This window comes from Lissotriton helveticus, chromosome 3_2, assembly GCF_964261635.1.
Source record: "Lissotriton helveticus chromosome 3_2, aLisHel1.1, whole genome shotgun sequence".
Taxonomy (NCBI): Eukaryota; Metazoa; Chordata; class Amphibia; order Caudata; family Salamandridae; genus Lissotriton; species Lissotriton helveticus.
This window is the reverse complement of record NC_136062.1, coordinates 284,233,190-284,251,566: the sequence shown is the minus strand read 5'-3', so window position 1 is coordinate 284,251,566 and position 18,377 is coordinate 284,233,190. Positions and strand designations below refer to the sequence as shown.

Genomic DNA, 18,377 nt, shown 5'->3' with positions numbered 1-18,377 from the left:
CTGGGACCGGTTTCGGATTCATAATCCTCATCAGCCAGGCTATCTTGAATCCAGTGGCCAAGTGAGCAAGGGACTCACGTCTGAGCATACCCTGCCACACTTAGGGCGAACAAAGCGATACAAAAGGGGATGATGGACGGAGCGCTTGAGCAAATCAAACACTCACCCCCAGTCAACTGATCTGGGTTTAATCCATCACCATTCTTTAGCCCACTCAGCCACCCCATTTCAGACATGGCTATATGCAAATCAGTCTGACCCTGTGCCTCATGGGAACAGTCCAGCCCGAACTGCCAAGCCATGTCTTCCATGGACCGGAAACAAGCTCTCAATTTGAACAGTAGGCTGTTTACTCTAAAGGGAGTTACATTTGTCATTGCTTAAGGGATTAAAACATCTAAAAGGTTGATATCTTATCCTTCTTTTCCAGCTACCTCGCGTTTGTGTGTTGTGCGCAACTTGAAAGAATATGAAGACGGGGTGGCATTCAGACATAGGCTAATGTTTATTTCTTAGGTAACCTTTTGTACCTGTCCACACCTACTTTGGCTAGATGGGTGAAATGGGTCATTTCTGAGGCAGGTATTCAGCTTGGTGCCTATTCAGTTAGATGGGGTATGTTTTTCTTCTTTGGGGTAAGACTAGAAGAAATCACAAAGGGGGCTGATTTGTCCAAAGATTCTGTTTTAAAAAATGCATTTCAAACCAGTTGTAGGTATTGCATCATAAGTTTTAGATAAGCTTTGGAGAAGCATACCTCTGTTTCAGTCACAGAACATAGTTAAAATGTCCTATATTTTGCAGGAGAAAGTTTTGATTCTATTAAAAGGGCAGAGGTAAGTATTAGCTCACCAAGTAAATGGAGTTGGATGCATCACAAACTGTAAATTAATACCAAGGTACGTTAGAGAGACATGTGTGCCCATTTGCACTAGTTTAAATTGGAGTGCTAGTATTTTTGCGCTGCATATACAGCCTTGCCAAGTGCCACGCATCAGGGGTTAATGTAACACATGTGAATGCTGGCCCCAGCAAAACCGTATTTAAATGTAAAGTCAGGCACATAATGCTCCTCTCAGCAAATTTCTCGAGGCCTTACAGTTTATTTCTAAGCTGTAGCCAGAGTGGCTTCTCTGCTGTGTGCCCCTGGAAGAATGTGAGCTGGGCCCAGGTGACTGGATCCCGGATTCATTGCTTCTTTCTCCTCAGTAACAACCCATTTGGCCCAGCCAGTGCGTTAATGTGTGCTGCAAGAGATGCTTGTGATTGTACCTTGTCTAGCGTTAGTTGAAATCTGCAGCTCCTTAGAGATGCTACAGCAAGCAGGCTAAGTATGTGTGTTGATTTTAAACACTTTTTTGCATTTTTGAAACAAGCTGCTGCAAACCTGTGCTCATTGCACATTTTCTTGCGCTTGAAATGGATATATGTAAGTGCCTGTACTATCTGAGTACCTGTTTGCAACTGAAAATGGAAATGCCCCAGACTTTCATTCAGTGCAAGGTCAGAGTATTATATCCTCTTGTGTTTATTAAGAGTTTCGCTTTGACAGTCTAGGTGCATATTTGTTGTCTTTATTTGGATGTTAGAGGCCTCATGATGTAACCTTTGCGACGAGGTTGCAAAAATGACTCCCATTTCTTTGCAGGTGCAAAACACGGAGGTAGAAAAATGATGTGTACATTAGGGCTAATGCATACTTTTACAATATTTAGAAGCTGCCAGAGCCTGCGGGGGCTATAAAAACAGGTCGTTTTTAAGATTACAGTGTAATGAAAGACGTTTTTTTTTATATTCTGCATTTATACTTTGCTGTTTGCATGCAGCTCCTTGGTGGCAAATTCATAATTCCATGAGTTATTTAATAAAGAATGATTATAACTTGGTACCTGCAGATAACATATCATGTCTAGCAAAAGCAGTAACTCACTGAGATGTGTACATCAAATCAACTGTGGTTTGCAGCAGACCCTTAAACCTATTGTATTGTTTTATGACGAGCCAAACCTGTGACTAGACTGCACGAAGATTTCTCCTGCAGTGGTGCATTAATCATTAAGTAGGTTACTGGCCTTTCATTTCAGGGATTTTTCAGTAGTTTCAATGACCTTTTTGGGGTTTTCGTGGCTCAAAAGAGATAATTTCTAATTACTTACCTCTTTAAATGGGTTATAATGCTCGGTTTTACTCGCAAGAAAGTGTCAGTGGAAGTGTCACACATTTGGCAGTAGGTCACTCCCAAGTTCATTGAAAGCATGGAGGTGTCACACATTGGCAATAAACACTATTTTTGTGTCAGCTTCCGTCCGTGTGTCCCCAAAGAGTAACGCGCTTTTCCAGATCTGCTGCTCATCGAAAGCTATAAGAAGCGGCGACTGGATTTGTAGTTGAGACAATACTGACTCAACCTCTATATGTTAAAGTGAACTTTCCCTCAATTACTTTGCAGCAAACCACTCTCTCTCATCTGACAGCCTGAATGCCACGTGCGCCTTTTTATTTATTTTTTGTTATTGAAAAACGTTAACCAATAAGATGAACCGGCTCCTGGTTACACATATTATCGCGAGTCTTCTACGGGAGCATGCAAACCACCCTATATAGGGTACGAATTTAGCGGCCATTTTAACTTAGTCTATTAGTGTTGCAATAGATTGAGTTTGTAAAGAAAACTGACAGTTTTTTGATTTTGACTAAAGATAGTGACCTAGTTGAAAGAGAAAAATTGTATATTATTTTTATTGAAAAATAAATTTGTATTATATGGAAGTGTTAAGTTCTATAAGTTATTTACAATCTATATTAGGATAAAATACACCTTTGTCTTTTTTTTCTTGTGGCGAGTCTCAATTTGTATCAGGAATGTATGCGCATGCTATTTTCTTCGTAATTCTTTTTGCTGTGGCTGAAAAAGGATTACTTTAACATGGCAGGCGCGATGACTACTAGTGCTTTGCCTGTGCTTGTCCTTCCCTTGAAGTGAGCCGGGGTCGTCGGTCACTCTGGATCTTCTGAGTCTTCATCAAGAAACATGCTTCTAGTTTCAAGCACCGGGAAGCTGCAGCTGAGAAGAGCGGTACGAAGGTTTATAGACTGCACAGTTTGAGTAATGTGGGTTGGGTGGTAGTCTGCGGATTTTGTGAAATTGTTGTGGGTCTTTGAAGTCATTCAAGTTTGTTAGATCTTTGGATGTACTTCGCGAGTAAAATGCAAAAATGAGGAGTCCGGGTTGAACTTTCGCCCACATCGAGTGAGAAGCGCAAAGCATACACATTCTGTTCCATTTCAAAGCTGTCATCAGAACAGCCACTGAGCAGTGTTGACAGTTTTTGAAGTGACTAGCTAAACAAGAGCTATCGTAAAATTAACACAATGGTATGTCACTTAAGTAGGGCACACATAGCTTATATGAACATATTATTGGGTATATTTATAATTGGTATTCTAATAGCTACAGGTTCAAGAATCAAATTGCAGAACACACAGCGTTAGTCATCCGGGAATATAATGCGCATACTTTTTTTCTAGCCCGTTAAACATTAGGTTGGAGGGATACATAGCTATCCAATTTAGCCGACTTTCAGTTGTTCCACATGCTAGTATAGTTCTTGAATTATCCAATGCCGAGTTTAAGAAGATCACCCATTTTGTTCCTGCGTGATCTGGGATTTGTAGTAGTCATCCTGTTTTAACACTCCAGATACCAAGATGCAAAGCATATAACCGAGTGTGGATGAGCTTTTTTATTTTTTATGTGGGGCACATTTAGGGATTCCGATCTAGATAATATTGCCACGTTCTCCGTATTTTCTTTTTATTTAATTCCTCCCGTTTTGTTTTTGTGTGGATACTTGGCTCCATCTGCTTAGCAATATGAACGAGAGCATGCATGAATATTGGTTTCCTTATTCATGCCGTTCGGTAATGCTGCTAATTTTAATTGTTACGAATGATAAAATGGTCGTTTGCCAGAGCAACATTAAGTTGCACTTATTTTGCCGCGATTGGTGCTTTGAGTCCCTGAGCCTTAATAGCCTAGCCGTTTCTGGACTGCTGGTCCTGTATATCTGACACACTATGGCACTGGCTACACGTGGGCCTGTTATATTTTATGATATAATGCAGCCATGATGGTTTGTACACTCAGTCCTGCCAAGTATCGCGAATCATACGTGACAGGCCCGGTTCTAGCGGGTGGGCCCGGCCCACCCAAAGATGAGCCTGGCCCACCCAAACAGGAGCCTTGGCCCTCGCAGTGAGGGCTTGAAGGCAGGCGTGCAACGCACAGGTCGTGTGTGTCAGCCCGGGGAGACAGCTTCCCGGGCGCACACACACACAGACAGTTTAAGATTATCGCAGCCGCACCAAAGTACTTAACAGGTCTTTAAAAGACCATTAACATGTTAATTAGGCTTTGTTTACTTTTTTCACCCCTTCATCTCTTCATGGTGAAAGGGGACAAATCCTTTCTTTGACAACGGTAACCTTTGCCTACTGTCCTGCTGCGTTGATATTTCTTTTTCTATGCAGCGCAGCGGAAAAGTGGTCTGTTTATTCCTAGTCACCCCCTGACCCCTGCAGCTGCTTATCACATAAGGCTGTGACACAAAATATGACTAATGGAGTAGGTAAGAGAATGTGTTACAAAAAAAATTCTTTTTAAAATCTGCACAGGCCCAGCAGGACGCATACTTCGTATGTGCTTCATTTAAACAGTTTTTATCATTTCATCATAGCCGATGCTGGTCAACAATAAAACAATACAAAATGGCAATGTCCAGATAAAGTTGGTGATTAATGATCCTGCTTTAGAGCAATCGTTTGTCTGTTAGTATTTTTTAAATGCAGACGCACTGTATTTTATGTGGATAGCTCAGTGGGTTACTGCCTTTGTCACAGAGATCCTTGTGTTACTTCAGAAGTTACAATCCTAACAAAAGGCAGTGAACAATGAACTGCCACCAAAGAGCTGCAAAGAAACATGAATGGTATAATTAGAACTTCGCTTTTTTTGTTTTGTGATATAGTTAGAACTTCCTAGTATTTTCATTATTCTAATGTTGCTAAAATGAGTGTTTGGGCAGATATACATTTTTATCAGTAAAGCTGACCCCTATGGAATACTCTTTAAATCCTAAGGTTGTGTTTCCCCAGACCAAACCCTCTTAAAATATACTACACCAGAATGGATGACCTATGATTCCTACACCTTGTAATCCTCATTGGCTTATGTGACATTCCCAGTAGACTGATTTACATACTTGCATGATTCATTGTCTCTGTAAGTGTGTGCGTGGTGTAAAGTGCTGACACACACTACATTGATATGAGCAGCGTTATACAACAAATTAAATGCATATGAGAGAGGGGATACGTAAACATGAGGGGCGCTGGTGGAGGGTGCCAGTGAGGGAATCCGAGGAGGAGGTAGTGGGAGGGGCTATGGAGAAACGAGGGGCACTGTTGGAGGATGACAGTGAGGGAATCCGAGGAAGAGGTCATGGGGTGGAGGGGGAAGCTAGGGAGAGATGAGGGGCACTGATAGAGGGTGGTAGTGAGGGAGTCTAAGGAGGAGGTCATGAGGGGGATGGGTTACAGAGAGATGAGGGGCGCTGGTGGAGGGTGGCAGTGAGGGAATCCGAAGAGGAGGTAATGGGTGGAGGGGGAGCTAGGGAGAGATGAGGGGCACCGGTGGATGGTGGTATTGAGGGAGTCTGATGAGGAGGTCATGAGGGGGAGGGGTTACAGAGAGACGAGGGGCACTGGGGAGGGTGGCAGTGAGGGAATCCGAGGAGGAGGTCATAAAGGGGAGGGGCTATGGGGAGATGAGAGGCACTTGTGGCGTGTGGCAGTGAGGGAATCCGAGGAAGAGGTCAATAGGGGGGCATGGATGGATGAGGTACACTGTTGGAAGGTGGTAGTAAAGGTATTTATGGAGAAAGAGGTTTTTGGTGCAGCGCCAAAAAAGACTTTTGCATCAGCGCTGAAGCCGGCCCTGTCATGGCCTTTCTGTTTTTGTTTATTTAATTAGCAGTCGGGCCATAAGGGCCACTGTGGAACATACTTTAAAGTGCGTGCTAATTATATTTATTGCTCTATTCAATGTTTTAAGTATGAAGGTGATTTTACTAATGTTTTTACCGGGAGATGGTGCCTGACATGGGGCGGGGCCCAAGGTCATCTTTGAGATAAGGTGCACTGGAGAGGAATAGTGGCTAATCAAGCTTGTAAGGGAGTGCGTTGAAGAGTCCGTGGTCAGGTGGAGGTAGTAATGAAGAGGGATTCTCCCTGAAGGCTCACACAGAGGGAGCCAGAGAAGTGTCACTTGCCTGATACTCCCACCTCAGAAACCTCCTCTTCCCATCAAAGGAACATTACATAGAAAAAACACTTTTTGTGAGTGATAACATTAAAAAGAGATTTGGAAAAGAGTGAGTTTTACTGGGCCTTGTAAGACTAAGAAGAGGTAAAGGAGGGCCCTGAAGCTGGCCTGCCTAGACATATACGCGACAAATCGAGCCCGCAGTGGCCCACCCAAATGCGTCCTTGGCCCACCCAATTAAAAATTCCTGGAGCCGGGCCTGCGTGACACTAACGCATTTCAGTGTGGTGGTGCGCATCGCCGCACTGAAATGCATTGTCACGCAAAAGCAGTACTTTCTGCTGTCACAAAAATCGCGCTAAAAACAGCTTTATGTGGCAGCTGGCAGTGCCATTGAGTGCCTGCACTGGCTTCTCCCTCAGGCTTTGGGTGGGCTCAGCCTTACAGCGGCAGCCTGAGCCAGTAGTTCTGCTATAATGTATCTCTTTTTAATTCCGTGGCGCCATGGGGCTGAGGGACACAAGTCTTAAACTTGCCGTAGCGCCGTAGGCGCACGTGACGTGACGTCCTGCTACCAAAGGGCGCAATGAGTTATACAATTTGTAAAGACTCTGGTGCGAGAGGCTCACCTTCTTCCTCAGCCTCACTGGTTTGCGGGCATCATGGTCGGCCGCTGGCTCACCCTACACTGCTGTTTGCACCTCAGATACCCTGTCCTGCCCTGCAGAGCTACCCATGCTGGAGCACGGCAGGCCCAGGAGCTGAATTATTGGTCTCCCCTGCCGCCAGCAAATTACCGTCAGAGCAGCCCGGGCAAGCCGACTCGAGGCCACTTAGTGGGGGAGAGTGCTGCATGATTATGCAACAGCTGTGAGAGGGCCGGTCCACGTCGTCACTGTCACTGAGGAAGACTTGCTGCCGTGATCGGTTTGTCAACTCCTAATCCCAGGTTTGAATGATCATAAAACAAGTGAGTGGGATTCATGTGCACATTAGGTGCATATGACATGTTTAAAACCTAGTAAGATAGCACAGTGGGTTCATGTAAGCATGGGTACTGACAAACTTTCTCTAAGGGGCTAAATTTACATTGTAGTTTGGGTCCGAGGGCCGCACCGGTGGGGGGCGGGGTCAGTGGGGGAGGGGGCGGGGCTAGAACAACAACAAAAATCTGTACCCATGAGGTTGAAAACAGGTCCCTGCAGCGGACACCTTCGTCCACTGAGCCACCAGACCCGGCATACACACACATCTCTCTCTCTCTTTCTCTCGCACTCTCTGTGTCTTCCTCCCTCCATCCCTCTCTCTATCTCTGTCACACTCCCTCTATCTCTCTCTCTGACTCCCTCTCTCCCTCCATCCCTCTCTCTCCCTGTCTCCCTGTCTCACCCACTCTGATTCTCTCTCCCTCACTCTGACTGTCTCACTCCCTCTGTCTCCCTCTCTCTCCTTCCCTCTCCCCTCCCCTCTCCCTCACTCATCTTCCTCCTCTCCCTCATCTTCCTCCTCTCTCTCCCTCACTCCCCTTCCCTCTCTCCCTCTTTCCCCTTGCCTTACTCCCTCCCTCACTCCCCTTCCCCCGCTCCCCCTTCCTTCCCCTACCCGTTCCCCTTCCCTCTGTCCCTCCCCACCCCCTTCCTTCTCTCCCTCCCCTTCCCCACTCCTCTCTCCCCCACTCCCCTTCCCTCTCTCCCTCCCCTTCCCCACTCCCCACTCCCCTTCCCTCTTTCCCTCCCCTCACTCCCCTTCCCTCTTCCCTCCCCTCACTCCCTCACTCACTCACTCCCTTCCTCACTCCCTCCCTCCTTCCCTCACTCCCCTTCCCTCACTCCTTCCCTCACTACCCTTCCCTCACTCCTTCCCTCACTACCCTTCCCTCACTCCTTCCCTCACTCCCCTTCCCTCACTCCTTCCCTCACTCCCCTTCCCTCACTCCTTCCCTCACTCCCCTTCCCTCACTCCTTCCCTCCCTCCCCTTCCCTCACTCCCCTTCCCTCACTCCCCTTCCCTCACTCCCCTTCCCTCACTCCCCTTCCCTCACTCCCCTTCCCTCACTCCCCTTCCCTCACTCCCCTTCCCTCACTCCCCTTCCCTCACTCCCCTTCCCTCACTCCCCTTCCCTCACTCCCCTTCCCTCACTCCCCTTCCCTCACTCCCCTTCCCTCACTCCCCTTCCCTCACTCCCCTTCCCTCACTCCCCTTCCCTCACTCCCCTTCCCTCACTCCCCTTCCCTCACTCCCCTTCATTCACTCCCCTTCCCTCACTCCCCTACCCCGCTCCCTTTCCCTCTGTCCCTCCCCACTCCCTTTCCCTCTGTCCCTCCCCACTCCCTTTCCCTCTCACCCTCACTCCCCTTCTCTCTCTTCTCTTCCCTTCCCTCCCCTCCCCTCACTCTCCTCCCCCCTCCCCTCACTCTCTCACTTCCGCCTCCTTCCCTCACTCCCCTTCCCTCACTCTCTCACTTCTGCCTCACTCCCTCACTTCTGCCTCCCTCCCTCACTTCTGCCTCCCTCCCACCTCCCTCCCTCACTCCCGCCTCCCTCCCTCCCCTTCCCTCACTTCCGCCTCCCTCCTTCTACCTCCCTCACTCCCTCACTCCCTCCCTCCCCTCACTCCCCTTCCCCCACTCCCCTTCCCTCACTTCCACACTCCCCTTCCCTCACTTCTACTTCCCTCCCCCGCCTCCCTCACTCCGCTTCCCTCACTCCCTCACTTATGCTTCCCTCCCCCGCCTCCCCCACTCTGCCTCCCTCCCTCTGTCGCCCTCCTCCCTCTGTCGCCCTCCTCCCTCTGTCGGTCTCCCTTTCTCGGTCTCCCTTTCTCGGTCTCCCTTTCTCGGTCTCCATTTCTCGGTCTCCCTCCCTCTCCCTCTGTTTCCCTCCCTCCCACCCTCTCCCTCCCTCCCTTTACCTCCCTCCCTCTCTCTCCCTCCCTTTACTTCCCTCCCTCTCCCTCCCTCCCTCTCCCTCCCTCCCTCTCTCTCCCTCCCTTTACCTCCCTCCCTCTCCCTTCCTCTCCCTCTCCCTCTGTCTCCCTCCCTCGACGTAAAGAGTTTCTGGACTGCTGGTCCTGTATATCTGACACCCTAGGCACTGGCTACACGTGGGCCTGTTATATTTTATGATATAATGCAGCCATGATGGTTTGTACACTCAGTCCTGCCAAGTATCGCGAATCATACGTGACACTAACGCATTTCAGTGTGGTGGTGCGCATCGCCGCACTGAAATGCATTGTCACGCAAAAGCAGTACTTTCTGCTGTCACAAAAATCGCGCTAAAAACAGCTTTATGTGGCAGCTGGCAGTGCCATTGAGTGCCTGCACTGGCTTCTCCCTCAGGCTTTGGGTGGGCTCAGCCTTACAGCGGCAGCCTGAGCCAGTAGTTCTGCTATAATGTATCTCTTTTTAATTCCGTGGCGCCATGGGGCTGAGGGACACAAGTCTTAAACTTGCCGTAGCGCCGTAGGCGCACGTGACGTGACGTCCTGCTACCAAAGGGCGCAATGAGTTATACAATTTGTAAAGACTCTGGTGCGAGAGGCTCACCTTCTTCCTCAGCCGCACTGGTTTGCGGGCATCATGGTCGGCCGCTGGCTCACCCTACACTGCTGTTTGCACCTCAGATACCCTGTCCTGCCCTGCAGAGCTACCCATGCTGGAGCACGGCAGGCCCAGGAGCTGAATTATTCGTCTCCCCTGCCGCCAGCAAATTACCTTCAGAGCAGCCCGGGCAAGCCGACTCGAGGCCACTTAGTGGGGGAGAGTGCTGCATGATTATGCAACAGCTGTGAGAGGGCCGGTCGGTCCACGTCGTCACTGTCACTGAGGAAGACTTGCTGCCGTGATCGGTTTGTCAACTCCTAATCCCAGGTTTGAATGATCATAAAACAAGTGAGTGGGATTCATGTGCACATTAGGTGCATATGACATGTTTAAAACCTAGTAAGATAGCACAGTGGGTTCATGTAAGCATGCGTACTCACAAACTTTCTCTAAGGGGCCAAATTTACATTGTAGTTTGGGTCCGAGGGCCGCACCGGTGGGGGGCGGGGTCAGTGGGGGAGGGGGCGGGGCTAGAACAACAACAAAAATCTGTGCCCATGAGGTTGAAAACAGGTCCCTGCAGCCGACACCTTCGTCCACTGAGCCACCAGACCCGGCATACACACACATCTCTCTTTCTCTCTCTCTCTTTCTCTCGCACTCTCTGTGTCTTCCTCCCTCCATCCCTCTCTCTATCTCTGTCACACTCCCTCTATCTCTCTCTCTGACTCCCTCTCTCCCTCCATCCCTCTCTCTCCCTGTCTCCCTGTCTCACCCACTCTGATTCTCTCTCCCTCACTCTGACTCTCACTCCCTCTGTCTCCCTCTCTCTCCTTCCCTCTCCCCTCCCCCTCACTCATCTTCCTTCTCTCCCTCATCTTCCTCCTCTCCCTCCCTCACTCCCCTTCCCTCTCTCCCTCTTTCCCCTTGCCTTACTCCCTCCCTCACTCCCCTTCCCCCGCTCCCCCTTCCCTCACTACCCTACCCGTTCCCCTTCCCTCTGTCCCTCCCCACTCCCCTTCCTTCTCTCCCTCCCCTTCCCTACTCCCCTTCTCTCCCCCACTCCCCTTCCCTCTCTACCTCTCTCCCCCACTCCCCTTCCCTCTCTCCCTCCCCTTCCCCACTCCCCACTCCCCTTCCCTCTTTCCCTCCCCTCACTCCCCTTCCCTCTTTCCCTCCCCTCACTCCCCTTCCCTCTTTCCCTCCCCTCACTCCCTCACTCACTCACTCCCTCACTCACTCCCTCACTCCCTCCCTCACTCCTTCCCTCACTCCTTCCCTCACTCCTTCCCTCACTCCTTCCCTCACTCCTTCCCTCACTCCCCTTCCCTCACTCCCCTTCCCTCACTCCCCTTCCCTCACTCCCCTTCCCTCACTCCCCTTCCCTCACTCCCCTTCCCTCACTCCCCTTCCCTCACTCCCCTTCCCTCACTCCCCTTCCCTCACTCCCCTTCCCTCACTCCCCTTCCCTCACTCCCCTTCCCTCACTCCCCTTCCCTCACTCCCCTTCCCTCACTCCCCTTCCCTCACTCCCCTTCCCTCACTCCCCTTCCCTCACTCCCCTTCCCTCACTCCCCTTCCCTCACTCTCCTTCCCTCACTCCCCTTCCCTCACTCCCCTTCCCTCACTCCCCTTCCCTCACTCCCCTTCCCTCACTCCTTCCCTCACTCCTTCCCTCACTCCTTCCCTCACTCCTTCCCTCACTCCTTCCCTCACTCCTTCCCTCACTCCTTCCCTCACTCCTTCCCTCACTCCTTCCCTCACTCCTTCCCTCACTCCTTCCCTCACTCCTTCCCTCACTCCTTCCCTCACTCCTTCCCTCACTCCTTCCCTCACTCCTTCCCTCACTCCTTCCCTCACTCCTTCCCTCACTCCTTCCGTCACTCCTTCCCTCACTCCTTCCCTCACTCCTTCCCTCACTCATTCCCTCACTCATTTTCTCACTCATTTTCTCACTCATTTTCTCACTCCTTCCCTCACTCCCCTTCCCTCACTCCCCTACCCCGCTCCCTTTCCCTCTGTCCCTCCCCACTCCCTTTCCCTCTGTCCCTCCCCACTCCCTTTCCCTCTCACCCTCACTCCCCTTCTCTCTCTTCTCTTCCCTTCCCTCTCCTTACTCTCCTCCCCCCTCCCCTCACTCTCTCACTTCCGCCTCCTTCCCTCACTCCCCTTCCCTCACTCCCTCACTTCTGCCTCCCTCCCTCACTTCTGCCTCCCTCCCTCACTTCTGCCTCCCTCCCTCCCACCTCCCTCCCTCACTCCCGCCTCCCTCCCTCACTCCCCTTCCCTCACTTCCGCCTCCCTCCTTCTACCTCCCTCACTCCCTCCCCTCACTCCCCTTCCCCCACTCCCCTTCCCTCACTTCCACACCGCCTTCCCTCACTTCCCTCCCCGCCTCCCTCACTCCGCTTCCCTCACTTATGCTTCCCTCCCCCGCCTCCCCCACTCTGCCTCCCTCCCTCTGTCGCCCTCCTCCCTCTGTCTTGTCTCCCTTTCTCGGTCTCCCTTTCTCGGTCTCCCTTTCTCGGTCTCCCTTTCTCGGTCTCCATTTCTCGGTCTCCCTCCCTCTCCCTCTCCCTCTGTTTCCCTCCCTCCCACCCTCTCCCTCCCTCCCTTTACCTCCCTCCCTCTCTCTCCCTCCCTTTACCTCCCTCCGTCTCTCTCCCTCCCTCCCTTTACCTCCCTCCCTCTCTCTCCCTCCCTTTACCTCCCTCCCTCTCCCTTCCTCTCCCTCCCTCTACCTCCCTCGACGTAAAGAGTTTCACTACCTCCAGAATGCTCTTGCCCCATGAACTCCTATTCAAAAGCACTAATTCTCAGCAGTGGCTAATCTTGATTCACTTCACTTTCTGGAAGTAGCATCTCTTACGTGCCGTCACTTCATACAGAGTGCCACCAACCTTGTGAACCCTGAGGTGTTCCGAGACCCTTGCCACACTATGATGCATTATATTCTAATGCTAAAATCATTGCATGTCTCTCCAAAAGCAGCATAGACAAATGCTCTTCTTGGGCACTCCCAAGCAGGATGAAGACGCGCATGATCCCCACCACCATATCGGAAACTGCCCTTGACTCAATACTGAAGGAACTAGCTGCATTACATTTAGAGCAGTGCATCTCTGTGGTAAAATGTCACCTTGAGTAGACTGCTAACATGACTGTGTCTGCCAGGGCTGAGACAGCTTCCCGCCGCACCCGAGCACTTCACACGTCTTTAGAAAGACCATTTGCATGTTAGTGGAGCTTTGTTGATTTCACCTCTTCTTAGGCCCCTGCAGCTCCGCTCTGCCTATCACTGGAATTAATCACCCGGCCCCCACAGAGTGGAGCTGCAGGGGTCTAAGAAGAAATCAACAAAGATCCACTAACATGCAAATGGTCTTTCTAAAGACGTGTGACATGCTCGGTTGTGGCTGTGTGTGTGCGAGAGACTCTGCTGCTCTGCCTATCACTGGAATGAATCACCCGGCCCCCACAGAGCAGCAGAGTCTCTCAGAGTGTCGCTGCTGCACCCGGCAGTGTTTGCAGACTGTCATTCTTTAAAAATGTGTTCTTAAAACACGGGTACGATGTCTGCGAGGTCCGCGGGCCGCCAGGGCAGGCTTGCCGGGCCGCTGCCGGCCCGCGGGCCGTACTATGAGTACCCCTGGTTTACATGTTGTAGAGATATTTGTGAAAACAAGTCATGCAGTTTGTGGGGAAGGTTTCAGTGTCATTGTGCCCGCTATATGCATGTATCGTAGAAGGCCTTGGTTAGAATCCTCCCAGGGCTGGCTTGGGCGTTCATTTATGTCGCACGGCTGACTTGGACGTTCATTTTTGTGCCATCAGTGAATTAATGCTATTACATTCGGTTGTTATTAAGACTTCTACTCGGTAGACTAAATTAACTCAGTTTATATTTTATGGTATAGAAAGAGTCATTGTTAGTGTAGTTGCACACGCTTACTACATACATGCAAGACATTACGAACGTGTTATAAATGTTACAATGTTATTGTCCTTGACTAATGAAGAAGGATGCAACATATCGGCAGTCTTATCTTCCTTCCGTTATGGTCACACAACATCTTAACTCTTTTTTAATAATTGTCTTTTTTTTGAATGGTTAACAAATTAGAAGACTTTCACATTGTTTTATCTCATGGCAAGCTTGCCGAGTACCAAAACAGTGCATTTTTGTTTCTCCTGATTGCCTGCTCAGTCTGGAGGCAGGGCGCGAAAATGTACTTGGCCTCTGCCACATGTTCAATGATTCATCTCTAGCAAAGAAACAAAAATCAGTGGTTAACTGAGGACTTATTTTAGAGAACAAATAACAGATTTCGTAGATGTAGGAATCCTTTGCAATATGGATATTTATCATATGTGGAGAATAAACGCACATGGGCAAAGTTGATATACTCAATACATCCATTAGTATGCAGCTACTGAAATTATTTGTTCATGCATTGATGCAATGGAGTGCTCAAAGAGGGTTGGATTGGATTGGATTGGATGTGCATTTGTAAAGCGCGAATTGCTGCCCGGAGGCGTCCAAGCGCTAAGAATACCGTAAGCCCAAGCTGTGGCCCCGTGGGGAGAAGGAGGAGTAGGTTAGATTGGGTGAAATAAAAAGGTTTTCAGCTGTTTGCGGAAGGCTAGAAGGTTAGGGTTAGCTCTAAGATGCAGCGGCAGGGCGTTCCAGGCCTTGGCCGCGTTATGTGAGAAAGACCTGCCTCCGGATCTGGATCTCTTTATTCTGGGAACTGTTGCCAGGAAGGTCTGACTCGAGCGTAGACTTCTGTTGGGCGTGTAGTGGGTTATTAGATCTTGAGTGATACTGGGGCCAGTGTTCCAGAAGGCCTGATGAGCTATGCACAAGGCCTTGAACATAACTCTCTGACGCACTGGTAGCCAGTGGAGGGTTATCAGTCCGGCCCTGGCTGACTGTCTGCGGGGAATATTGAGTAAGATGCGGGCTGCGCAGTTCTGGGCCGTCTGAAGCCTACTCAGTGTGTATTCCGGGGCCCCGAGGTAAAGTACATTATTAAAATCAAGGCGTGACTGGATTAGACCTTGGACAGCAGTTTGTCTGGCCTCCATAGGAAGGAGAGGGAGGATTCTCCTCAGCATCCTCATAATGCCGAAGCATGTTGCTGAGAGTTTTGTGGCTTGCGTATTAAAGGACAGAGATCTGTCGAGCCAGACTCCGAGGCTCTTGATACTGTTTTTGGGGGTAGGTGGAGGGCCCAAACTAGGTGGCCACATGGTGGCGGGGAAACTGAGGTCTGGGGGCCCAAGAAGCACCAGCTCGGTTTTGTCCCCATTCAATTTTAAAGATGAAAGGGACATCCAGGTTTTCACTTCCTCTAGGCACTCTCTAAGCCCGCCCTGTGCTGATGGATTAGCAACCTGCGTCAGAGAGACCACTAGCTGCGTGTCGTCCGCGTAGGAGATGATCTTAATCCCAAAAGGACAGACGACATCCGCCAGTGGTCTCATGTACAGGTTAAAAAGTGCAGGGCTTAGAGAGGAACCCTGGGGGACTCCACATTTCAGAGGTCTGCTAGTGGAGACAGACTCGCCGTCAAACACGCGGAAGGACCTATCCTCTAAGAATGACTGGAACCAGGACCAGGCTTTGTCCTTAATGCCGACCTGGGACATGCGGTACAGCAGGGTGTTATGGCTGACCGTGTCAAAGGCCGCGCTGAGGTCAAGGAGGATAACACAATGCTGTAAACACGATATGGTGAGAAGCGTGTATACGGAGTAAAAACCAAAAGACTCTTCTTAAATCGATTCAAGGCCAGGAGTGGGTATAGGAGTCTAATTGTGTTATAGCCCATGGCATTTTGACCTCTATGCGGATGTTGAGGTCATCATCAGGACATATAAAATTTGGAAGAAAACTCAACCTGTGTTAGATCTGGGGGTCTCTAATTGACGATGGTATTCCAAATAGGGACCCTTACTTCTAAGTCAAGATGAGGGTTTTACACTCCTTAATAACCCCTGCTTACCCCCTTGGTAGCTTGGCACGAGCAGACAAGTTTATCTTAGAGGCAGTGTGTTAAGCATTTGTGAATATACACAGTAATACAGTGAAAGCACTACAGATGGACACAACACAGGTTTTATAAAAATAAGTATTCTTTATATAGACTTAACACAAGACCACAAACAACAAAAATCCACAATACTACACTTAAGATTGCTGTCAAGATGACAAAAGTTACTTAGTTCAAGTTGATGATAAATGCGACAAAGTTCTCAAAAAAGTACCTGGATGCGTAACGCAAAGTAAACAAAAGGCTCACAAAAGGGGAGATGCGTCGGTTCCGTGATCCAAGGGAAATGATGCGTCGTGCCTCAATGCTTGCGCAGAGTAGGGGATGCGTCGTAATCCTTACCGGTGCGGAGGTGATGCGTAGATTCTCGGCCTGCGGGCCCGTTGCAGTGTGCAAGATGGTGCCATGATGCGATGCAATCCGGTTGCGATGCGAGAAGATGGTGCCCTTGATGCGGCGATGCGATGATGATGCGTAGACGCCCTGGCAGCCTTGCGACGACTCTGTACTTTGGAGCCGCGACAGTCCCTGCGTCATGCTTCTCCGGTGATGCAATGGCGACTCTCTCGATGGCTTCACACTTCTCCTGTGGTGCGACAGCAGGCAGCTTCAATGAACACACGCTTGCAGGGAGATGCGACGAAGGCTCGCTTGTCCGGCGATGCGACGATTTCAGCTGCGGCGGCGACACGCTTCCTCTCGATGCGTCACGCTTCCAGCTCCCAGCGACACGCAAATGTCTGGAGTTGAGAATTCCCAGCAAGGAAATTCAGAGGTGAGCTGGAGATGAACTCTTTTGTCCCTGAGACTTCAGCAGGAGGCAAGCACAGTTCAAGCCCTTGGAGAATATTCTGAAGATGAAAGTTGTAAAAAGTTCCTTCTCCTTTCCTTGGCAATGAAGCAACCACTGCAGGCCAACCCAGCAAACAACACACTGGCAGAGGGGCAGTAAAGCTCCTGCAGCTTCCTTGGTTCTTCTCCTTGGCAAAACGTTTCTTGTTCCAAAAGTGATCTAATTTCTTGGGATCAGGATCCCAATATTTATACCTCTAAATCCTTTGTTCTCTGAAGGCAGAGAGGCCTCTGCCTAGTCCAAACCAGTTCCTGAGCGCTCTGTTTCTATGCCTCTCTTCTTCCTTTCACTGTGCAGGGCAGAGACATCAGCCACCCCACAGGAGGTGGAGTCAGCACAGGGGAGGGAAGATGCAGCTCTGGAGCACTTTGTTGACATGATTCCTCATCTCCTTTCACAGTGCAGGGCAGAGACACCAGACAAGCCACAGGAGGTGTAGCCAGCATTGTAGAGGGAAGGCCCAGCCCTCTTCAGGTCCCAGGTGCAACTCCTCCCTCCCATCTAGATGCAGATCTCTCTATTCACCACTGTGCCACCCCAGCCTGTTTCCTGGAATCCCCCAGCCCTGTCACTCACAACCCAGACAAGGAATACACAACCTAGCAGAGGCAGGCCTGGACAGTTAGGCAAGAAAATACCTACTTTTGAAAAGTGGTATTTTCAAACACAGAATATTAAAACCAATGTTACTAAAAGATGTATTTTATTATTTTGTGTTCAGGCATACTAAATTCGAATTTCCACCATGTTCCCGGATTATAAGAATGTAATAATCTAACTGCTCATTCTAGCCTATAGAGAACAGGTAGCCTTACAATAGTGAAAAACGAAAATGGCTATAATTCACTATTAGGACATGCTACACACATCAGAGTATGTCATACCTTATACTTACAATGCACCCTGCCCTTGGGCCTACCATAGGGGTGTCTAACATGAAGCAAAGGGAAGGTTTACGGACTGGCAAGTGGGTGAACTTGCCAAGTCAATATGGAAGTCACAGACTGCACAGATGCCTTGCAATGGCAAGCCTGAGACACACTTTACAAGCTGCTTCTGTGAGTGGCACAACCAGTGCTGCAAGCCCACCAGCAGCATTTGATTTACAAGCCCTGGGCATTCATGGTGCACTGTACTAGAGGCTGACAGGTAAATCAAATAACCCAATCATGGAATCACCAATTAGTACATCAATTTAACACAGGGAGCACTTGCACTGTGGCACTGAATAGCAGTGGCACAGTGCCCAAAGCATAGAAGAAGCAAAAACATATCAAAACAGAGGAGGCAATCCGTCAAAATGGAAGGGAGACTCACGCCAATGATGCCAGGTCTGACAACCTTTAATTAAATGGGAACGGTTTGCGAGTAAAGCAATAAGTAAAGTATGGCCTGTACTCTGGACATTAGAATAGGAAAGTACTCTTAAAGCAGGTTAGGTGGTTCAGAAATTCGTGGAAGCCAGTACTCATGAGGAACTGCAAAAAATAAATCTAAAGGAGCCAAAAAATAAATTGGGCTAAAAAGGTAATCAAGGATAATAAACCTAGTAGTAGAATGATCATGGTACCCAATAGGAAAGGCAGTTTCATTCACTATTG

The 18,377-nt window shown here is 49.5% G+C and overlaps 1 protein-coding gene across 1 annotated transcript in view; it reads left to right on the top strand.

Moving 5' to 3' along the window:
* The first annotated feature begins 2,939 nt into the window (after positions 1-2,939).
* ETFA (electron transfer flavoprotein subunit alpha) overlaps positions 2,940-18,377 on the top strand; it is a 456,279-nt gene continuing 440,841 nt past the window's right edge. The window contains exon 1 of the mRNA XM_078685235.1: positions 2,940-3,076. Within this exon, the coding sequence (XP_078541361.1) occupies positions 3,032-3,076 (45 nt within the window). The 5' untranslated portion in view covers positions 2,940-3,031. The remainder of the gene's footprint in view (positions 3,077-18,377) is intronic.